General features: G+C 38.1%; 2 protein-coding genes across 2 annotated transcripts; one reads left to right on the forward strand and one right to left on the reverse strand.

Annotated features, from left to right (window-relative positions):
• Window positions 1–693: 693 nt before the first annotated feature.
• Window positions 694–3,537, forward strand: LOC137727579 (uncharacterized). The gene is made up of 2 exons (XM_068466419.2): window positions 694–2,746; window positions 3,042–3,537. The coding sequence occupies exons 1-2, from the start codon at window positions 2,494–2,496 to the stop codon at window positions 3,296–3,298; spliced, it is 510 nt and encodes a 169-aa protein (XP_068322520.1). The 5' UTR covers window positions 694–2,493; the 3' UTR covers window positions 3,299–3,537.
• A 7,359-nt stretch (window positions 3,538–10,896) lies between these two features.
• LOC148693479 (uncharacterized) lies at window positions 10,897–12,452 on the reverse strand. Its single transcript, XM_088678435.1, has 3 exons — window positions 12,400–12,452; window positions 11,775–12,121; window positions 10,897–11,540 (listed from the first exon to the last, which is right to left on the reverse strand). Exons 2-3 carry the CDS (start codon window positions 12,117–12,119, stop codon window positions 11,355–11,357), a joined length of 531 nt encoding a protein of 176 aa, XP_088534561.1. The 5' UTR covers window positions 12,120–12,121; window positions 12,400–12,452; the 3' UTR covers window positions 10,897–11,354.
• Window positions 12,453–24,684: the final 12,232 nt, after the last annotated feature.

Raw genomic sequence — 24,684 nt, forward strand, 5'->3', positions numbered from 1 at the left:
TCAAATCGTTAAAATTGTCACTGAAATTGAAAAATAATAAATGTAATCCCTGAAAATAGGTGTTACAAATTAATGTGGTCATTCTGTCACAATTATGTCAAAAGTTCTGTTATGTATTGGTGTAACACATAAATACCTTGAAATTGAAAATCGATCAATATAGTCCCTGAAAATTGTGTCACAAATCAATTTAGTTATTCCGTCACAATTTTTTTGAAAATAATATTATGTGCTGATGTGAGTAATAATTAATTTAAAAAATTATCCAAATACCTTTTTGCATAGTGAGATTATCTCAAGGCAGAGCTCGCCGTTCTCCGCGTCACCAAGATCACCGGAGGAGTGCCAAGTTTTGAGACTATTGATCGCCTAAATGTTGATAGTGGTGTCACAAAAATCGTAGCCAATCCAAGCTATCACCGAAGTGGGTCTTGATCCTGGTGCAATTCGATGAAAGGTGTAAAGATGGGTGTCTTGAGAAATTTATTTTTTCAGAGAAAAGGAGGTGAAGGCTAACCATAGATGGAGGTATGAGTGTGAGTTCGGGTAGTTGGTGATAACTTTTTTTAATTAATTATTAAATTATTAAATCTATTTCTAATTTATTTTTAATTTAATTAGACTTGCGGGACCTATTTTTGTGTCACACAGCACATAACAATTTTTTTTTTTTTATATAATTGCAAAGGAAGGACCATTCTGACGTGAGACACTTATTTCTAGGACTACAGTGATCGATTTTCAATTTCAGGGATCATCTTAATGGTGTAGATCAATTTTAGGGAACATTTATGATAATGATTTTTTATTATAATATATAGAAACCAAAGAAAAATAACTAACTGCCCACTAGGTGGATTTTGAGATCAATTTGAAACATGTTGAAAAATTACTATTTTATTCTTATTATATTTAATTGTTTTGTTTTGAAACTCTAATTGGAAGAAGAGTATGTCTTGGTATTGTGAAGCTTTTTAGGGTGTTTAACTTAATATATAGTGAAGCTTTTAGGGTGTTAACTTAATACATAGAAATTCAATTTCATATTTTGCATTCACTTTCTGTTTTTTTAATTTTTCTCACTTATTCAACCATTTACTAACTAGTGTTGCTATTTCCACTCCAGTGTCTTATTTCCTCACCCACTTTTTAATGAAAATTTTAATTACAAGTTTATTCATCTGTAAAATGACCAATAAAAACCTTAAAAGATAACCCTCTGATCACAAACAATTTATCTACCCTTAAACCCCAACTCACCTGATAAAATCCCAGTGCAACTTAGCTTGAAATCGTTTCAGTTCCACACATTTTCTACATTTTTGCAAATTAATTCTCCTAAAAATCTTGAAGACGAAGATGAACCCAAAAACCAGGTAACCATAGTTTGACTCTTCTCTGCTTTCTCCGGCCACTGTGCGGTTCAAATTTAATGTTTTTGTTGTGGTTGGATGTTTCAACAATGGATATCAGCATGAATTGATATGTAATATGGACTTGCTGCATATGTATAGATGCAAACATTTCTATACACAAGTGTGGAAGAAGAATTGAGGAAGGGTAGTCTTCTGTAAAGTGTATTGAGTTTGATTAGTAGAAAAAAAAAATGGTGCAAAGTCCATCACTAAGCGCTCTAAAATTATTTCACCAGACAAGCTCGGAGTAGAGAGAGAGTGCTAATGAGAATATTTTAGGAATAAAAGTGGATGAGAAAATAGCATTTTAATTTTGTAATTTTTTATGACGGGTGAGATTATAATATGAGTGGAAAAATAAGACAATAGATTGGGTCTAGTAGCTCTCTTAATAACTTCCTCCTAAGTACATGCATAGAGGAGTGGAGGTTGCTAGTAATACCACCGATACGCTTGATATAGACAGCTTTAGGTCCCTTAAATAGAGAGACATAATTAGAAGGAAGCACATCACATACGAGTCCTTGCTAGACTCTGCAATTTGTTACTATATTTTTGTTAAAACTGGAGGCTTAGCAAACTTATTTTTAGCCTAGTTAGTTAAGAGTAGTGTGATCTCCCTTTTACACCCAAATTCAAATTCTTCTTCCGTAGTTCAGACAAGATTAATTCAAATACCACTCGAATCAATAACAAAAACAATATGGATATTTCTAATCCACATCACAATTAATTTGATTCCTTAACTCTGGTGATTAGGAAACACAAATCTCATTCTTGACATAGCAAAGCATTAAGCATGAAGATTGAGACAGAGAGGGAGAAATTAAGATACATAAGTGGAAGAGTGACTCTTAGGGGGAGACTTAAAAACTTAATTAGGACTTATTTTCTTCATCGTACCCACCAACGTTGAAAAGGTGTTATAAATTCGGTCATTTTGCATTACTTAATTGGCCTACAAAAGCACCAACTTACTCATTCTAAATTCACCACAATCTCATTCTTAAGTTTCATCCTCCTCTAGCTTCTCAATTTCACCCTATCGTCCTCCAGTTGTTGCATTTGATAGAGAACAATGGGTTCCAATTATGCTCAAATTACACTAGCAATGGTGCTAATTGCTTCAATGCTGGCGGTTAGCACAGCCAACAAGGATTGGCAGTATGGTAATTACAGCGGTTGGGGCTTCAGCCATGGCTCATATCACCCCAATAAGACCCAAGGACCAAACAAGATCGTTGTTGGTGGCTCAGAAAACTGGCATTTCGGATTCAACTACACAGAATGGGCTTTGAAGAATGGACCATTTTACATCAAGGACACTCTCGGTGAGTATCCATTTTTCTGTGCATTTTCGGCTTTACTTATTGTTGTTTGCAAAGATCTTACTTGTTTAGCTCCCCCCCAGGTATTCAATTCTTGTTGCAAATTTTATCGAAAACTTTGAAACATAACATGTCAAGCAGTCGACCTAAAATCAAAAAATATCGCCCACTTAAATTCTAATGTAACTAGAATGTTTTCTCTGCACAATTTGTTCACCATGAGAAACGCTTTTTCTTTTGTTCATAGAATTGAACAACTATAGTTACATGATAAAATGGTGTTTTGCGTGTTTTGCAGTTTTCAAGTATGATCCACCGAATAACACCACACATCCTCACAGCGTCTACTTGTTCCAAGACTTTCGGAGCTTCTTGAACTGTGACTTGAGTCGAGCAAGAATGGTGGGAAATCAAACACAAGGAGGCGGAGACGGCTTTGAGTTTGTTCTCAAGAGGTGGCAGCCTTACTACTTCGCTTGCGGCGAGCGTGATGGTTTACATTGTAAGGACGGATTGATGAGGTTCCCTGTCTTCCCAATGTTTCGTGGCTACTGATCGATCGATGTTGAAACACAGTATTAAGGCAATGCACAAAACAATAATAAAGAGACTTGGTATGCAAGTTTCTGAGAGAGTATAGTAGATAAGTTCAATGACATAGGTATTGACCATGTCTACTATTTAATTATTATTGTTCTTTAGTGATGTTTTACCATGTAACCAAAAATTTGAAATAGTTTTTGGAAATTTGAAATTGAATGTTAATGGTAATGCTGTCCTAATTAAACCTCTTATATTTCCTTTTCAGAAATAATATTACATTGAGGTAGTGCATTCTCATTTTATTATTGATATATATATATAAAGAAGATTATTCTTATAATTAGTGCCTTTTTCTTCAACTCATTGCTTCTCGATTTCAAACCTTGCCTCCTTAGGGTCGATTAGGGTAGAAGCTTTTGCACAGCTGGTTCATGGTAACATGCAATATTAGCAAACAACCACTCAATTTTTGCAAATTCTTACTGAAGGGCATCAAATTCTCCAACAGGAAGGGGCAAGCAAATAATCGAGCAATAGCAAATTTGGAAAATTAGCAAGTTGGTCAAATTGCAGCGATATTAATTGGTTGAAAGAGACCAAGTAATTTTTCCAAGTGAACCCGAAGCTAATCCAATTGAGCAAAGTGCGTGCCATACAATTGAAAAATTCGAGAGTAGGGAAAATTTGTACAACTCGGTGAACTAACTAAAGAGGAAGCAGAGAAGAACAGACGATGTCACCCCACTTTTTAAAAATCCTACTTATGAAGACGAGTTGCCCTTTCTGCAATGCTTCATAAATCCAAGGAGGAGCCAAACAAAGAGTTAGAAAGCCCAAAGGAGGAAGACGTACGACAGAGAAAGAGACGAGGGATGTGACAAGTAGTTGGATTTTCAATTGTTTGATTGAACCAAAGGCTGAAGATTCTTTCATTATAAATTCTTCCAAGAACCCGCTTGAAGTTCACTTCTCAAATTATGGAAGAGAATTTGGAATTGAACCAAAAGTTGAAGATGTGAATGATAAATTCGATTTCACACCAATGGCCAAGATATGGTGACAACGAAAAAAATGAAGAAGAGAAAGAAGTCTCGAGCTTTGAGATTGAAGAAAAGAAAAAATATGCAGCGCCTTATTGTTCCCCATATGATCACCATTTAAGATTGAAGAAAAGTAAAAATCCACACCGAATTTCAAAGCTACAAGGATGGAAGAAAGGGATTAAGAAGAAGATTCATGGAGTTGTTCCCCATATGATCACCATCCTCCACTTAATTCCGGCTTGCTCATGACTATAAAGAAGCGCTTCTTGAGAGACTAACTCAAGCTTTCTTAAAATTTCCTTCACTTTTTGTATTGAGTTTGTGCTTCTTGTTTGCATTAACATTGGTTATCCAAAATTCCGCGAGTTGCAATTTTAACATCCAGACTTATTTTGTCCCATCATGTGCATGGAATTTGTTGTGTTATTGGGTCCATTTTTTTAGTTAGTAAATTAAGTTGTTTTGTCCTTTTTCTTTTTTTTAAGTTCGTTAATTATTCTGTTATCTTTGTCTTGTTAGTTTGTGTCATAGTTCTTCATAAAAAAAATCCATAAAAATTAAAGGATTAACTTCTGTTTACTACATTGAAGTTTCATGGTTTTCAACATTTGGTACATGAAGTTTTTTTCATCCCAAAATCATACCTCAAGTCTTAAATTTGGGATAGTTTCATACATCCGTTAAGTTTTCCGTTAGAACTTCTGTTAACTGAAGACGTGGCGTCCACGTGAACAATGACTGGGCGCCACGTAGATATTAAAAAATAAAAAATAAATTAATAAAATAATAAAAACTAAGAAAAAAATTTAAAATAAAAAATAAAACTTTGTCTTCCTCCTCCCTCTTCCCCCGCCCTCCTTACCCCATTGCATTTCCCAAAACCCCCACTGCCCTCTGTAAAATCCCCAAAACCATGCCTAGAACTAAAAGCAGTACCGAAGGCGGAAAAGCATTAGGAACAATCCCATTGCTCTGCATCTTCCTGAAAATCCTCTTAGCATCTTCGAACTTCTGTGCTTTGCAAAACCCATCAACCACAGCAGTGTATATATATAACAACCTCAGGAATAGTACCCTTTTCGCGCATCGACCCAAAAAGCTTCAGGCCTCCTGGACCAGCGCATCTTTGCATAGCCCATCAGGCATTGCCACCGCATTCGGAATCAGACCCGTCTCCTTCATCTTCATGAATATCTGGTCCGCTTCTTCCGCAGCCTGTGGCGGCTCAGGAACTTCCTGAGGCTCCTCCCTCTTCGACTTGTCGAGTCCCAGCTTCAGCTTTCCAGCACCATCAGGAGCTCCATTGTGTTGCACATCAAATCCTCAGAACCCCGAAATCCCGCCGCAGGCAAAACCAAAGATGGAAAAGCAGCATCGTCAGGAGCGATTCCTGCTCCGACATTAGGAGTAAGTGTGGCAAAGAATGGAAGAGCGAGAACGGGAGGATACGGCGTTGTTGGTGGGTCTGTATGTTCGATCTGGACCTCCGACGCCTCAGAACGCAATTTTTCAGATCCAACGGTGGTGGGTCTGGGTGTTCGATCTGGACCTCCGATCGACGACTCTGAACAGACTCAGTACCGAGTCAGCGTTGTGGGTGGCTGTGGGTTCGAGCTGAAGCTTCATGGAAGCAGAAATGGCCGAACCTGGTGACAAACCACATAATTTTTTGAGGTAACAGGCTGTTAAAAATTGTGGTCGGCGAAATTCGAGAACTTGGAGGTGGTTTTCGGAAACAGAGGTTGGGAAATGGAGTAGGAGTAGGAGGGTGAGGGTGCATAGGACAAATCTAGAGGTGGGTTTAGGCCTAAACATGGTTTTGAGGATTTTACAGAGGGAAGTGGGGTGCGGGGGAAGAGGGAGGAGGAAGACAAAAGTTTTATTTATTTTTTTTAAATTTTTTTAGTTTTTATTATTTTATTAATTTATTTTATTATTTTTTAATATCCACGTGCTGTCCAGTTATTGTCCACGTGGACACCACATCATCAGTTAACATAAGTTCTAACGGAAAACTTAATGGAGGTATGAAACTGTCCCAAATTTAAGACTTGAAGTATGACTCTGGGATGAAAAAAATTTCATGTACCAAATGTTGAAAACCACGAGACTTCAAGGTAGTAAACATAGATTAACCAAAAGTAAAAAAAAAATGTCAAAGGTTTTCTTTTTCTTAGAGTCGTTTTCTTTTAGTTAGACATTCCATAAGTCAATGATAATACTTTGCTTTTCTTTCAGGGTCACAAGCTTATTTGAATTGGTGTTTTTTATGTGGAACTTCAGTTATTTTATATGGTTAAACAGATTCCTACATGATTATTCTCAGGTTCATTTTATATAGACAGTTAGTATGACCAGCTTTTAACTTCGAGAATTATATGTGAATTTTAAGTGAAAACTTATTGAACATTTGTGAGATTTTGAGCCTCTTGCATATTCTTTCTCGTGAGTTTTAAGATAACATTATCATTCACTAGAACTTGCTTCAATATCTCTCGAGGAGAAATCCTAAGTCATGCAACATTAGGGAGATGATTTTGGCCATCTTTGGGTCGTTTGAGCCTTTCTAGCTAACCTTTTATGTTATATATCCCTAGTTATCCTTTTGAAGCCAAACACTAAGCATTTTCTTTCATTGCCCACATTCCTTATGCATTTAACCTATATTAGCCATACCTTGTAGTTTGAGAGATCCCAAAGTGATGCCGAGGGCGATAAAGGTTGGGTTCTACACAAAGAAGTCGCATGCACCGAGGTACCACGTGTCATATTATATATATATATATTTTTTTTTTTTCTTCTTCAATCATCTTTTCTAAAGAAAAGAAAAAGAAAACGATAGTATCAAAGAAATTAGGAAAATGGTAGTTTGAAATTGTTCTATTCCTACAATATGAGTCTGGACCCTAAGAATTGAAGATCAAGTTTCAAAAGAGGGCTGGCCAAATTTCATGATGAAGATATCTTGGTATTTCCTAAGTTCTAATTTTTCCTTATCCTTTCTTTCGTAGCCTATAGCCTAGTCTAACATTACAACCCTTGTAAAGACCTTTGGTCTTTGGTGTTGCATTAATTTAAATAAGGGGAGAGATGATATGAAGAGCAAGCTTATGGGGTTTTATACTGCTTATAATGTTTTGAGTGGCACTTTACCCTTTAATGTATGGTTTCTTTGTGAGTGATATTCATAGTGGAGAATTTGAAGTGGAAGCTTTGGTTTACGTATATATGTCTAGGTTGAGTAAGTTGTATTGATATTGGTTATTTCACTCACTACACTTGAGAATCTTATGTAAGGTTTGGATAATTCTATTTGGAAAAGTGTTTAATTCACTTAAGTTTGGTGACCCTTTTACATTGCATTGAGGCTAATTTATGGAAAATCTATTTATTTCTTGTTGTCTTTTACTTTTGTTTTGCTCGAGAACTAGCAAAAGTTAAGTTTGGAGCTATTTGATAATTGCAGTATTTCTCATATTTTCAGGCCAATATCCCTAAGTTTTGCTAAAAATTTATTTTAAAAGAGCTTTATTAGTTTCTTTTCCTTAATTTCAGCCAACATGTTCATAACATTTTTGGTGATAATCGACTTTCTGGAGGAGTTTTGATGCAAGGCCAATTGGAGAAGAATGTTAAGAGGCTGAATATAATTGCATTTAAATTTCATAATTTTTCATAGAGCCAAATGTTCTAGTTTTGTAAATCCTTCCCACAGAAGTTGCATTCTCGTGAAAACTGCACATCTGTGGGAGAATGAAGATTCGAAGCCTTTCCTGGTTGTTCCTAGTGGCGTGTGATATATTCCTACAAACCTAAGACATAGAGCTATAATGGTTCCTATTTCTCTAGAATTTTCCAAAAGCTAAATCATCCTCAAATCTAGCATGCAAGATAGATAACGTTTTTCCCAAGCCATGAAGGATTCTTTCCTAGTTTATGTCATTAATTGTTTAGGAATTTGTTTTGTTTTATGAGACTTTCTAAAAGACATTTTAGGGTTTTTCTAGTATTAATAAGGCATCTCAAGCTCTCTCTACACATCACCACCACACCATAATACCAATATCACCATCTACGCAATTCGCAAAGAAGAGTTTAGGGACGTGCCTTGCCATGGATTTCGGGTTCTTTCTTTTATTTTTATTTTTATGTGTAACTAGGTTATTTTTTAAGGTTTGTGATAAAGTCCTGACATGAATATTTGAGAAGTACTTTGTTAATTGCTATTTGATTCTAAGCCATGTTATATTCTTAATCTTTGTACACAATTTATTCTAGATTTGAATTTCTAATAACTGGTCACTTTTAGAAATTTTGCATCTAGTTACCAAAATAAATCTATGAGAATGACCAATCAATTAGTTTTAATGGATTTAAGATTAAGTAGATTAGATAAACTAGTAAGGATGAACAATATCAAGTTAGTCTTACTTGGTTGACATAATTCTTGTAAGCTTAATGGGCTTTTGTGTGTGCCTAACTGATAAGATATAGTTATCATGTAGAGATACACAAATCTCGCTACGGATTAATTCATACATTAGAAATAACAACCTTTAACATTGGCTTGGTAATTGGATAGTTGTTGGCTCTAGGAAAAATATATAAGATTGTTGTTGGTGGATTCATAACATTAGGCTTCATTGTTTTTGAAATTCTTCTTGACTTCTGTTTATATTATTTACTTGTTGTTTTAATTTTATTATTAGTTTTAGTCTTAATTCATTATTCATTTAACTTATTTTTTGTTTAATTAAGTCTAGCGTGATTAATTAGTCAAATTGGTGTTAAAGTAATCTCTTTGAGTTTAACTTCTTATTTGTATATCTTACTATAATTGATCGTGTGCTTGCAAGTTTAATTTGGTTTAAATTAATCATTATTTAACTTAGTTTAAAAATACATCAACGGGAAAGATGAAAATGAAACCTAACACTAGATAGGCCCTAGCTAGCAGCTAGCTATAACCATGACCTACTTTTCGTGTAAAAGTCCAGTGATCAAGCGCCAAAATCTGTCTAAATCTTTTGGTAGGTTGGAAGTTGGGATCATGGACCATTTTGTGATAAATGAAGGCATTGAAGAGGTTTTATGTACCTCACATTTTGTTGTTAGCTTCTCCGTGTACCAAATTATATATCTTCAAGTTATTTTGGAGCTAGGGTTTGTTTTTTGAGCAAACGACATTATTTACACTAAGGAGATGGGAGAGTGGGCTAAGCTTCACAATAGGCTAGCAATTATGTGATTCAAATTTGCCTTTGATGACAATCGAACACAAGATCTCTCACTTACGAGTGAAGATAAATGTCACTTGACCATAGTACTAAGGGGTTTCAAGTTAATTTAGTTTCCAAATTTCCAATTGATATTGTTTTTAGTTTCCGTAGGTTGGGGCCTAACGCCTAGGCGGAATCTAGGCTGACTATACAGATTTAAGTAAATCCATTTATATTGTATAAATAAGTGACTATTTATACTAAAAAATATGTAATGTAATTGTATTGACATCCATAAATTGTAAAATAAAATGACATATAAATTGCAATATTATAACATATTAAAAATATGGAGAACACGCATATAATGAGTATTCATCCAAGTATTCAACAAGTTTCTTACAATTTACTGAACAAAATAAAAATAAAATGTAAAATGAAAGTTATCGTTTTTCTGTTTAAGTGAGAGTCGCGACCTAAAATGGTGTCTAAGAAGGTCTAAACGGGCTAGGCAAATGCCTAAAAAAGCTTAGACCCCTTTTTTTAATTTTTAAACTCCTATGCATTATCTGGGATAATAGACAGCCTCCTAACACCTAGACAGGAATTGTTAAGACCGTGGTTATATGTGGATGAAAAATATTAATTGAAATTATGTCTAGTGTCAGCCCTTGTCATTACTTGTAAATAAATAAGTTATTATCAAGTGTTTTACTTTGTTTCTTGCATTGTAATTTGTTCCACTTTACCCCCGAATTCGATTATTTAATTCGAGTAGCAATTCCCCTTGAATTGCATAGGCTTCGTTTTCCAACATCCTTCAAACTTTCGATTTACTTTTGATCTCATTCATGTAAATATCCCCCAGTCCTCAATTATATTAAGTTGGTCTATTTGAGGATTATTTTCGTCCACTTACAGTACGCCTTCGGATATTTTGTAGATGAGTTGAGTTTCAATTCCTCTTAAATTTTTCTCCTTATTAAGGTCTCGTTTGGCAGCTCGAACTGTACTGACTATTTTTGTTGGATATGATAAATAGCCACTGGATAGTACTGACTAAATTAGTCAGGCGTTTGGTACAATATCGGATTAATGACCGTATTATTTATACTGTGTTTGGTGCTGAACCGGATAGGACAAGAGAAAAAAAATAATTTAACAGATCTTTCTTTGTTTGTTGAACTTTTCTCATATTTATACCTATTGAAAACCACATAAATTTTCAAATAACAAAGAAAAATAGTAAATTTCATACATCAAATTCAAAATATTTTCCAATAACATAAAAGAAGGTTCACAAAAAACAATTACAATCGTTACGATATATAATCCAACCACATATCCAAGTTCATAAAATATACAAATGCAAGGTGGTTTCAGTAAAAAACAGTTTGTCCAGATAGCCAAAATATATGCATGCTACTTTTAACAAAATATATGCATGCTACAACTTTTAACAAAATATATTGTTGTTGGTTTGAAATGTCAATTGGGGTTACTTTGTTCAAGTAACATGAGTACAAAGGCTTTTTTCATTGCACCATCCAAAGACGAGAATCTCTTCTCATTCTGTAGCTTTTCAAAAAGGATATTTAGTGCCTTGATTTGATCCTCAATAGACAAATCCATCTTTGACAATTCTGAAACAATCTCAGGTTTTTGATCCACTCCTTTCCCAAAAGCAACTTGTAAAACTTCACCCAACTTATCAACTGATTCAGAAAGCATTTCTTTAAATGCCACAGCAAGTTCATTATCATTAGTAGCTCTCTTCCTTTTCCGGGTACTTGAACTACTGGACCGTCAAGCAACAGAGGGAGAACTAGTCTCCGCCTCATCTTCATCTTCATTAATGTGCTCAGGCTCATTCATCATCTCAGTAGGAGTTGCAGCTCCTACTCCGGTTGCTCGGTCTTTCCCAAAAATAACATTTAATCTGTCATACAATGGAAACGATTTTCCTAGCCAGCCTTCTGCTTCTTTGTTAACCTGCAATGCGAAAACAAATCACACTATCCATAAAATACAAACAATCTTATTTTTTTTCCCTTCAACCTGTCTTGATATAATCAAGCATCTATTTATTTAATTAAGCTGTTATAATGAATGGGGCTAAAGGATATGGTTTGGTAGACACAATCATACTATTAAATTGTATGTAAAGGAACATGTTAAGTAATCAAATATGTAAAGTTAAATTCTAGTATTATGTTAGAGAATTACCTTTACATAGGATTGCCATACTTCAGTGCTATCAACCTCAATACACTTTCGTACATCATTCCATGCAAAACCAGTTTTATTAATCATGTCATAAACTATTGCATAATCTTTTTTCCACCTCCTCATTTTGGACTCAATATGTGGAATTGCCTTTATATTGGCATAAGGACATTTCAAATTAATAGCTGTTTCAAACTGAGCCATTGTTCCGGGTTTGAAACAACCGTTATCACATCGCAAATTCTTAACAACTGCCTCCTCAAGTATGGAGAGCAATGCATCTTCTTCATGTTGTTTCCAAACCCTTCTACTTCCTTTTGGTTGACTACTTTGTTCACTTTCCATTCCTACAATTACAAACACAACATGTGGAACTGCCTTTGTATTGGCATTAGGACATATAATCAATAATGCATATAATTAATAGTAAGTGATAAAAACCATAAGCAAATCATCACACTTTTTAAATAAATACATAACCAGGTCACACTTCGTTCGAATAAAGTATCATAACCGAATACATAAGAAATCACTATTTGTTCAAATAACAAATCATAACCAAATCACAACATGCATATGTAAGAAAATTTAATCAAATCACACTTGTGCACGCCACTCATTGTACATATTCATAGCCAAAGTGTTTCTCCATGCAGTCCATTCTTGTGTAGGTTGAACATTCTCAATCATACCTTCATCATCATCACTACTTTCAGATTTGTCCAAGTTTAGGATTTCATTTTCTATTGGATCAGCTGACATATGCCTTCTAATAAGATTATGTAATAGGCAGCAGGCTGTCATAATCCTAAATTGTGTTTTAATTGGGAAAAATGATGGACCTCTTAAGATGCTCCAACGCATCTTAAGTAGTCCAAAACATCTCTCAATGACATTTCTAGCTTGAGCATGTTTCATATTGAAATACTCCTCATGATTAATCGGGAGTCTTCTATTTCTCCACTCCGAGAGATGGTAACGCACTTCCCTATACGGTGCAAGGTATCCTGGACCATTTGTGTACCCACCATCCACAAGGTAGTAACACCCTAACACACAAAAAAAATGTATATTACTATATATAAGAAAAATGAGGATTCAAATTACTAATATAAACAAATAATCTATTGTTACCCGTGGGAACTTTTAATCCTGATGGTCTACTTATGGCATCTCGGAGTACTCTAGAATCAGATGCCGACCCTTCCCAACCTGGGTACACAAATATAAAATTCATGTCCACATTATAGACTCCCAACATATTGGTCGCAATCTCTCCCTTCCTTGATCGATATCTTGGTTTATCTCGCTCAGGGACATGAACGTTAATGTAAGTCCCATCCAATGCCCCCAAGCAATTCTAAAAAAAAATCATTAACATTATTATGCTTAATATATTTAATTACATTAATTTTAGAAGTAATTTTTATAAAATATGAAGAATACCTCAAACCAATTCTATTTAGGATCTGGGTAGGCATTAGGAATGTGACACACCCCGACCGAGATCAGGGCGTGCTGGCCATCACACGAAGGTGACGTAGCCATGTGCACGTGCGGAAGTTAATAGAACAGTAATAAAAAGTACGAGTAAATAAAAACCAACTAGCACACAATGTACTAATACAAGTGCTAGCGTGCGAGTCACAAATTCAGAGCCAGACAACAGCAATCCAAAAGAAAAAAAAATAAGCGACAATAGTACACCCGAAGGTGACCCTACTATGATAGGTGTCTATCAGAAGTGCCGGAAAAGCCCTCTGGGAAACCACCGGAACTGCTACTCAACTAGAACCTGGAGGGGCGCAAAACAGACTGCGTGAGTGGGCAAAAACAAAGCTTTTTGAAAACCATTTAGCAAAATACACTCTAACCCCTCGCCGTAAAACCTGTATACTTCCCAGAAATAAATAAATATATATATATATATATATATATATATATATATATATATATATATATCTATGTATAGATATGCCAAACATGCTCAAGGGTATGCCAATCATGCTCAATATATATATGCCATGTCGGAAATCTCATAATACAATGCAAGTGCTCAGGTATAAAGTAGGTCAATAACATGTAATCTGGTAGCCGGAGTCACCTAACGTGACCTGTACGGCTGCATATAGAGCTCAAATCTCAAACTCAACAACTGAACCTGCCCACGAGTCGAAACCACCTAAAGTGGTTTGTACGAGAGGCCTGGGTGTAATACATATATACGCTCTAGTGCTACGATCACGTGAAGGCTGTGCGAATAATCGCGGGTCACCTACGAGTCGGAACCACCTAAAGTGGTCTGTACGACAGGACTGTGCACCTAACTTGGATCCAAGCTGAGCGTGTGGTGCGGGAGGTGAACATCACGTGAAGGACTGTGCCCTACTATGGGCGGGAGCACTGACACCGGGGGTGCAGGTTATGAGCTCTCTAAGCATCTCAAACCACTACGGAAATATAAACATGAATAACACTTACCTGGCACTTACCTGTGCGTCCACAGCACCCAATATGCATATATATAGATATATGCAACTACTAATGCAACCAACGATGCATGACTAACGATAATGTAATGCATGGCATAACTGATAACCATTTAATCAATTTATGGGAAAAATATAGTATATAGGTATATACGAAAAACCAAAAGCCCACTCACTGGTATGTAGAAGGGTCGTAGCCCCCCTGCCTCGCGTGTGCACATTCGTCCTCGGGGTACGTGTCACCTATATGTGAAATAGCTATAAAAACGTTAACTTTAAAGCACATAACCAATTCCTCGTAATAACTTCTCATACATTGCTCAAAATGGACAATTGAATATACCAACGTGCTCTACACAACCTTAGGATCACAACCATATTTTAAAAATAATTTTTGGACCTCTCACGCGCCCCCACGCGCCAAAATAGGCACGGACCTACGCGCCCCCACGCGCGGCCACGTGCCATGCACACTGACGGTGTCAATTGACGCCGTTTAAGAATATTCCGTTAAACTTAACCGGATACCGTTACTGCCGTTAGGAATATTCCGTTAAAATTAACAGAATATTCCTGTTTCTTCTCCGGCCTACCCTCGCCGGACTCCGGTCACCGGAAAACTGGGAAAACTTTAAACTCACTATTCTCCTTCGTTTTTCATCTATTTTTCACGTAATTTATACCAAAATGAAGCCCTAAACATAATCTACCATGTTGGACAAGTTTTAGGGCCTAAAAACAACGGAATCAAACTTTCCAAAAATATGAAAATTCGGCCAAACTTACAGTTCGTGGTTCCGACGTCCAATTCCGTCCAACGATGCACTCCCAAGCTCCTTGGGACCTCACCAACACATCTACAAGCTTCAAAAGTCCAAAAACTAACTAGATTAATCTTGCATGAACAGTGACTAAAACGGAGCTTGTAAAATCGACGTGAAAACGTCGAAGTCCTTACCTGAAAATGGTACCACTGGACTCCTCTCAGCCCCACGAGCACGAGGGTGGTCTTGGTTCCCTCGATCTGTGATGGTTTGGTGGTTTGTGAGTTTGTCCGTACGTTTTCAAAGAAGAAGAAAGGGAATGGGGCTCGGGGAACTCACAGAGAGAGAGAGACAGAAGTTGGTGCAGGTGTGGGGGTGTGTGTGTGGCCCAAGGACATGCCAACACACAAAACAACCAATTACGTCAAAAAAAAAAAACGAACTAGGGCAAAGTTGACAATTCACATGTACGTTTTAATAATCTCGGGACGGGATGTCACAGAATGGGTTCTGGAACTTTCAAAAGTGTACCTTGTAGCCTTAACACTCCATGTAGAATGGAATTGAAATACCTACTTATGGTTTCCCTCGATCGACAAAACCTACTCCCAATTGTACGATTCTTGACATGATGTGCAAGTATATGCAAAAACATGCAAACTTGTTCTTCCATTGTCACTACACCATCCAATTTTACTCTACCGTGGTCACAAAGCATTTTACATAAATAATGGAACGTTCTTCTATCCATTCTAATTTGGTTCACACACTGAACATCATCATATCCTATTATGCTATCTAAATAGGCTGACCCTACCATTCTCCTAACAAATGTGCGATTTCTAAGTGCAAGTTGCCGATTCTGCCTTCTAGCTGAATTATGATTCTTGATGAACCACATCATCAACCAAGTCACAATATTCAAGTACCACACGTTAACAATGAAGCATACCACAATCTTTCTTTGATCCATGTCTAGTGAAAATATAAAATAACATTATTAGATAGTGGCAAAAATTAAGTAACTGGATAATAACATTGAAAACGGAAGGAAGCATGTTAATAAGTCCTACAAAAAAATGTCATAGGCAGATAATAAATCCTATAGACTGTTGTGGTGATCAGAAGGAAAAATTATAATGAAATCAGAAAGATGTCTTGACATTCATCAGTCAAGGAAGCATGTTATGAATCGAATTCAAAAACACACACTCTAAGGTAATTACTTTACAAACTAGAATAAATGCCAATCAACAATTCAACAACCCTAATTCGAAATTTTTCTCACACACAGACAGATAGACAGACAGACACACACACAAACACACACACACACACACAAACACACACACACACACACACACACACACACACACACACACACACACACACACACACACACACACACACACACACACACACACAGATATATATATATATAAAGTAAAATTCACATAAAAATTAAAAAAATTTGGAACAAGATTTGTAGTTCAGGTGTGGTAAAGAGTTGTCACCGTCGTACCCAAGGTCAAGTTTTAGTACCCAAGGTCAAGTTTCCGTATGGTTGTGTTGCGGCTGCGAGACAGCGAGTGAAACGGGAGTTGCGCCAGAGACAAAGTTTTGTTTAGGTAAGTGAACCTGCACACTCCCACTCTACCCAATCATTAAAATTGTAAGTTCAACACCAACAACAAACCCTAAATTCGACCCTAATAGCAAACCCTAAAATTCAAAAATTCTAATTAAAACACAAAATTACATAATCAATTGCATAATTAGAGAGAAAATAATAACTAGATTTAATCAATTGAAAGAAAATTGCAAGAAAAATAGGAGGAGGGGGAAGAATAGAGGGAGGGGTGGAATCCTAGCAGAAGAAATCTAAAAAGACGATCTGTGATTCAAATGAAGAAGAAAAAGTTGAGAAGACGAACTTGGGATGAGAGGAAGAGAGAGCGCCTGGAGAGTGCCTGGAGAGGAAGAGAGGGCGCGGAATACTGGTCTCTCAGCGAGCCCGACTAAGTTATACCATGAATTTGCACAATATTTGTAAGGGGGTAAGCGCCGTGTAAAAAAGGTAGGCCCGGATTATTTAATCCGATGCCTATTTAATCCAAATAGTCACCAAACACGATACACTGTATTATTAGTCTTATCCGGTACCTTATACGGTGTGCCAAATAGGGCCATGAATAGAATTCTGAGTCTGACAAAAATAATAATAGAAGTCTAAGTATTTACTAATTTTACACTAACAGGAAAAAAAAAGCAGCTTTCCGAACGACTGTGTTGACAAATTTGAGTTCAATTTTCGTCCGAAGAAACGTTAGAATTTTGCCGGATTAAAAAACTTTTTCCGACAAATACCAAGTTCACTAGGAGAAGTTTTGCTGCGAAAGCAACTTGTTTTTTTATAGTGTTATTGCGAGTGTAGCATCGTATTTTTTTAGGCATTGTGATGAGTCCATATTATACTATATATTTTACCCTAATCCTAGTATTAATTTATTGGTTATTTTGATAGAACTTTGATATTTTGTTATGTATCTTCAATGTAGGACATTCGACTTCCTCTAGAGCAAGAAGTGATCAAACGAATGAATTTTGGAATGATTCCAATTGGAGAATGTTCATGAGTGTTTCAAAATAATTGTGTCAAAGTTTCAGATATTTCTACCAAACCCTTTGACCGTGGCGAAGAAAAGAAGACCCAGCGCTTTGCCAGATTGACATTTCTAGACATTTTGGGTATTTTGAAGGTCAAGATGGTATATTTTGAGGAAGATTCATTCTGAGGATTTGTAGGGGACATCTTTAGCTTTCAAAAGAGACCTTTTGTGACCAAATTGGAGTTGATTTGGTCGGTCAAAAGACTAAATATCTGCGAAGTCCGAATTTTAGTTCAAATAGGAAACCTTTTATTTTCTGTTTTATTATTTTATTATGTTTCCTAGTTTTATTCTAAGACCTTTTAGGGTTTTATTTTGTAGTAGTATAAATAAAGATATTTAGCTAGGGAGAAAGAAAAGGAGAGAACGCACACACTACTTTGGAAGATTCAATTTTATTTTCAAGGTGTTTTCTATCCATGTTTTTAATCATATTTTGTTTTATGATTGTTAGTAACTAATTTCCGTTTGCTAGGGCGAGGTTACGAGCCTTAGCAAGAATATGTAGTTTCTTTTCAATTTGCTTATGATATTATGCATGCAAGTTTTGAAGTATTAATCACTGGTTTAAACTATCTAATTGTCTTGATGATTGGCCACCATTAGGATATTCAAAAAAGTAATTTGATGCAATTTTGGCCGAGGGTTGTCCCTAAAATTGGCGATGGCTTCTTGTGGTTAATATGTGTAACTTCTTAGGATGGACGACACATCGTAAGCGTTATATGGTTTTTCAAAAGGTTTTCACAAAACTTAATGAGTCTTGCCACGCCACTACCACCACCACCGTGACTCAGCAGCCACTGCAGGGCCACCAGGCCACGGCACCACTTCCATCGCAGCTGCCCTTGCAACGCCACACCTAACCAAACCCTAGGCAGGAGGCCCAGGTTTATTTCCAAGCCCATGGGCAGGAGGCCCAAAACTTGGCATCTGCCATAGCAAGCCTAGGGCAGGAGGCCTAGCCCACTGCGACAGCAGGCCCAAACCCAAGCCCAGTACCCAACAGCTACTGCCAGCAAAGCAACTCAACGGGCCCAAGCCCAAGGCACCCAGCCAGCAGGCCATAATGTGGCAGCCCAACAGCCATGCAGGCCCAAGGTGAGTAGGCGCCAGCCCAGAGGGCTTCGCGACCCGCTCCGACGACCTGATTGGCTGCCCAATCCATTCCAAGGCCACCTCCAATGATCCGGATTCTAACCATTGATCCCGTGATCGATTTAGTGTTACTTTCACCCCACTTTTATGCAGGAATACCTGCTTTGGGCTCAAGTTTTGTACCTACAGTCCACTATACTTCCACCACATATGGAGACGCCCATTATCCAAACTCTTCCAATCCCAATGGCCAGCACCACCTACCTCAGCAGGTCACTAATTTGACGAGCGCCCTCGTGCAGTAGACCATATTGGTGAACCAACTCCTTGAGCGCATCGTGATGCAGCGCGTCCCAGACGAAGTGCCCCGAAGCAGGACAAGGGCGGAAGAATGTAACTCATTCCAGCGACGTCCTGGCAAAGAGCCGCTCAACCTACTACGAACCATGCGTTTGGGTGGTGTGCACTCTCGTTTGGACCCTTAGGGAAACGTCTTCTCCTGCCTAAAATCGTAGAGAAGTGTTCATTCTCGATTCTGCTCATGAGTCCGTATACATTCGAGGTTGGGTCTACACTTCGACGAGCACTTAGGACATTCCGAGAGAAGCGTCCATATGAAGCAACAAAGTAGGCAGCCACATGACGCCTAGAGGAGAGCATGAGAGTACTATAGTTCAAGTTTTACTGGCAGCTCCCGCCAAGAGCGATGACGAGCAGCAAAGGGCGAACCACGTGTACCGCAACTGCGGTACAAACAAGTACAACATGCCAAAAAGCAACATGGACCAGTAGGTCAACACCGAGGGCAGCTTAAGGCTCCGCTTCCCCCACTAGGCGCAAATCCATGGGGAAGTACAAAAGCTTGTAGTAGAGCAGATGTGCGAATTCTAGCGCATTGACACTACCGACGATGCCCTTCAAAGAGACATGGCCAACCTAAGTTGGTTACATTTTACAGACTAGATCGAGCAGACGAAGCCACCACAGAAGTTCAGCCCACCACATTTCACCTTGTTCAAAGGAGATGAAGATCTGGACAGACACTTTATGTATTACCAAAGCGCCATGACTCTTTACACCAACAATGACGCTCATCTTTGCCACTATGCTCCAAGGCGAGGTGTAAAACTGGTTCCACACCCTGCCGCCACGTTCAATTCGGAACTTCAGCGAATTGTCCTTGGTTTTCACTAAGAAATATTCGTCCTACCACTCGATCAAAAAGAAGTCTGACCACTTCTTTAACATAAAGAATGACGAATGAACCACTCTGCACTTACGTCAAGAGATTCAAGGCGGAAAATGCGAAGATTGTCGGATGTGATGACAACATCGCATGCTCAGCTTTTCGAAAGAGGCTCCCAACAGATTATCTACTTTTGGAGAGTTGATTATGGGCGAGAACCTATCCCTGGCAAACTCTTATGCTTTAGCAGAAAAGCACTCCCTCTAGGATGAGGAAAAACGTTTATAGAAGCAGCCTAAGTAGCTGTGCAAAGACACGAAATCGACTCAGAAGAAGGCGAGTGATAAATCGCTTAACAACAAAAGTAAGCCAGGAGATAGATGTAGGGATCGGTCCCTAACAAAGGGAGGCACAATGCCCAAGACGTACACTAAGTTCTTAATCCCGATTTACTAGATCATTCGCGACCTTAGGAACAAGCCATGGTTCAAGCCACCGTCACCCATAAGGGGTGATACCTTTAAAATGGACCAAACTAAGTACTGTGCATTTGACAGAGGCCCTGGGCACACAATCAATGATTGTACCACATGGAGGAGGTACATTGAGCAGCTCGTGAAAGAAAGCAAATGTGACCAGTATATCGACAAACTAGCTGCCCGGCCAACGCGAGAAGCAGACACCGATGCCGAACCCCCAACCATGACAATATGAATCAACAGAATATTTGCCGAATCCGAGCATTTAGGGGCCACTAATAACTCCAAGAAAAGGAAGATCCAGTAGCTGAGATCGGTCTATCAAGTTCAAGCCATAGATGTTGTACCTGGACCAATTGTCGGCTTCACCGAATAGGACGTTGAGGGAGTAGACTCTCCCACAACGACGCCTTGGTGATTTTTGTACAACTGGCCCATGTCATAGTTTATAGAATCATGGTGGACAATGGCAGCTCGGTCAACATCATACAACTATCATTTATCCAAAAGAAGGGCCTGGAAAGTAAGATCCAACGCAAGGCAGATGTCTTGACCAGAATCAACGAACTCACCTTAACTGCCATTGGCACTGTCACACTCGACGTAACCAGCCCACTGATTGTCTCATCGCAGACTTTCATGATTGTCAGCGACCCATCTCCCCATAACGGGATATTGGGCTAACCTTGGCTAGTGAAGTCGATAATGCCCTAGAAGATGAATCAGGATAGAAACCCAAAGAAGTCGCCAAGCACATCTTCCTTGACCCTTAGCAGCGGTTAGACCACGCCGAATGCGCACCCAAAGATGATCTGAGCGATCCTAGATATGAAGTCCCCCACCACTCTGAAAGAAATCCAAGGTTTGACCAGACAAGCAGCTGCACTCAACCGATTGCTCTTGCGACCTACCAACTAATGCAGGTTTTTTTCAAGACAATCAGGACGTGTAGCGAGACAAAGGAAACGAAGAAGTGCAAGAAAGCATTATAGGACTTGAAGAAGTACCTGTCATCACCTCCCTTACTATCCAAGCTGAAGGCAGTAGTGGATTTATGCATCTATATGGCGGTATTTGAAGCAGCAATAAGCTCTACCTTCATACGAGAATAGTTAGGAGCCCGACCACCTATATTCCACAGTTCAAAAGCTTTCATTAATGCAGAAGCCACATACCTAAAAATCAAAACATTAATTTTGATGCTAGTTGTTACAACCTGGAAGTTCAAGCCGTACCTTTAGACGTATACAGTCATCGCCATAACGCGATGTTCAGCATAACCCAGAAACTGGCAGACATTCCGACGAGTGCAGCAATTCAGCACAAGAACGCCTCAGAGGCAGCCGAGCATACTGTAGCTGTACCAAGCCCATATGCAGGAGAGTTTCGGCGCTTGTACGTTGACGTATCATCCAATTACCAAGGATCAGGGGCAGGCCTAGTTCTTACTACGCCGGACGATTCGATGCTCAAGTAGGCAATCACTCTAAGCTTCAAGGCATCAAACAGTGAAGCAGAGTATGAAGCCCTACTAGTAGGTCTTCGATTGGCGAAAGACCTAGCGGTGAAGAAGCTCGCAACCTATTTCAATTCCTAGCTAATCACCAACCAAACCTCAAGGGAATGCGTAGCGAAGCATCAAATGATGGTCTGATACCTCGAGAAGGTATGAGAGCAACTAGCGACGTTCCAGGCGTACACACTCACTTAGGTTCCACAAGCAAAAAATGCCCAAGTAGACGTACTGACAAACTTAGACTCCGCACTAGACCATTAGCTCAGACACGCCATCCTAGTCGATTATTTGGAAAAGCCAAGCATAGATGACAAACCAGCAATCGAGGTGGCGCAGATCAACATAACCCGGAGTTGGCAAGATCCCATCGTCGACTACATATTCAATGGAATGCTCCTTGCAGATAGACTAGAGTCCATGAAGCCCCAGATGAAGGCAACACTCTACTACATGTGAAACAGTATACTCGTTCGAATATCCCTTTTACGACCACATCTCTACTGCCTATCGCCTCCCGACTGATAGGAGCATATTTATGTGACTTAAATGGCTTGTTCTCGTACATTTACGTTATGTTTCTTTAGTTATTTTAGTACTTTAAGCTATTTTCGTGTGTTTGTAGGTCCAAAGGGCTAAAGGAGCAAAAAGATGCATTTTGGAGACTTTTGGAGCACTTTTGGGCTAAGGACGGATAGCTTATGCTTGAAGCCAAAGTGTTGGACGAAATTGAAGACCTAATTGGAGCCAAAGTGTTGGAACCTTGTTCTCTTTAGTTTTAGGACATTTAAACCTTTCCTAATCCCAATCATGCCATGTATAACACACATCCATTCTAACACATTGTCATTGCACATGCATTTCCTTCATTAGTTAACCCACATGCACTTATCACTTATCATCACCACATATCATATCACTTAACCACTTATCATATCATAACCACATATCATATCACTTATCACTTATCACTTAACATATCATCCACCTACTTCACCTACAACATCCACCTACTTCACCTACAACATCCACTTCACCTACAACATCCACCTACTTCACCTACAAATGACATAGCCATATGTTCCCTCCACTACTCCTATAAATACCCTTGCATTCATTCATTCATGGAGGATCTGATTTTTTCATACACAACACACCACAAACACTTCCATCTTCTCCCTAGCCGTGAGTCTCTCCATTTTCTGCACCATTCCCTTTCCTTTCTCCTCCATTTCTTCCATTTCCATAATCCCCCAATCCATTCAACACACCAACAACATCCCTTAGTCCTTGTGCTACAACGAAGACGAAGAGAAGAGGGCCTAAACGTTCATACAATTCACGTTTGAGTTGTTGGAATGTTTACGCGTTTCTTTGATTTCAATGTTTAAATTCAATTCTCTTATCACATATCACTTATCACTTATCATTCACCACATATCATTCACCACTTATCATATCATACATTCATTTATCACTTATCATAATCATTCACTTATCACTTAACATATCATACACTTAGCACTTATCACTCATAATCATCTACACATTTCAACCATTTAAACACATGTACTTCACCTACAAACATCCACCTACTTCACCTACAACATCCACCTACTTCACCTACAACCTCCACTTACTTCACCAACCTCACACACTTACTTCACCTACAAATGACATAGCCATATGTTCCCTCCACTACTCCTATAAATACCCTTGCATTCATTCATTCAGGATCTCATTTTTCATACACAACACACCACAAACACTTCCATCTTCTCCCTAGCCGTGAGTCTCTCCATTTTCTGCACCATTCCCTTCCCTTTCTCCTCCATTTCTTCCATTTCCATAATCCCCCAATCCATTCAACACACCAACAACATCCCTTAGTTCTTGTGCTACAACGAAGACGAAGAGAAGAGGGCCTAAACGTTCATACAATTCACGTTTGAGTTGTTGGAATGTTTACGCGTTTCTTTGATTTCAATGTTTAAATTCAATTCTCTTTGTTTTATAATATGAGGAATGGAAGAGAAGAGTGCCTAAACGTTCATACAATTCAAGTTTGAGTTGTTGGAATGTTTAGGTGTTTCTTTGATTTCAAAGTTATGAGGAACTAAACCCTTTTTGGCTAGGGGTGATTTCAATACCATGATTATTTATGTGATATGAATTGATGAATTCCGGTTATGAACTCTTGATTCGTGAATGCAATTGGCTTAACTATTTGATGATTAACTTATTTGTGTTTGTTGATTGAGGGTCGACACTTAATTAGCATGCATGAATATGTGGCTAAAGTTTAAGAAGGTTTCACATAATCGTTACTAACTTATACTTGAAAGTAGTGAAGGTCGCTTGTCACGATCGCGTTAAGTTTAATTCTTAGCATGAGTAACATGATGTCATAGTTGCAAATGCTTTGTCAATGCTTATGGTTTTCATTATTCTTAATGATCTTCGATTGTATCTCTATTATGATGACATGTAGGGAACTTTTGAGAATGTTTTGGGTTGTCGAATGATGCCATCCAATCCAATAATATAAGGAAAATCTGAGGGTTAACTAGTGATGTCACGGTTAATTTGGGGCATTGTCGTTCATAATTCAATGAAGGAATAACTGGAAATTGTTTCATATGCATAAATATCATGTGTAGAGAAAGAACCCTTAGCTAGCTTCCCATCCATTCATTTCCGTCAAATCCATAT

Source organism: Pyrus communis, chromosome 10 (assembly GCF_041283825.1).
Source record: "Pyrus communis isolate YQ-2024b chromosome 10, ASM4128382v1, whole genome shotgun sequence".
NCBI lineage: Eukaryota > Viridiplantae > Streptophyta > Magnoliopsida > Rosales > Rosaceae > Pyrus > Pyrus communis.

Excerpts from the sequence above, each read along its gene's own strand:
- LOC148693479 (XM_088678435.1), bottom strand. The coding sequence starts at position 12,119 with ATGGAAAGTGAACAAAGTAGTCAACCAAAAGGAAGTAGAAGGGTTTGG. Across the intron at positions 11,541-11,774 it reads TATGGCAATCCTATGTAAAG|GTTAACAAAGAAGCAGAAGG; the intron begins GTAATTCTCTAA and ends TTCGCATTGCAG.
- LOC137727579 (XM_068466419.2), top strand. The coding sequence starts at position 2,494 with ATGGGTTCCAATTATGCTCAAATTACACTAGCAATGGTGCTAATTGCT. Across the intron at positions 2,747-3,041 it reads TTACATCAAGGACACTCTCG|TTTTCAAGTATGATCCACCG; the intron begins GTGAGTATCCAT and ends CGTGTTTTGCAG.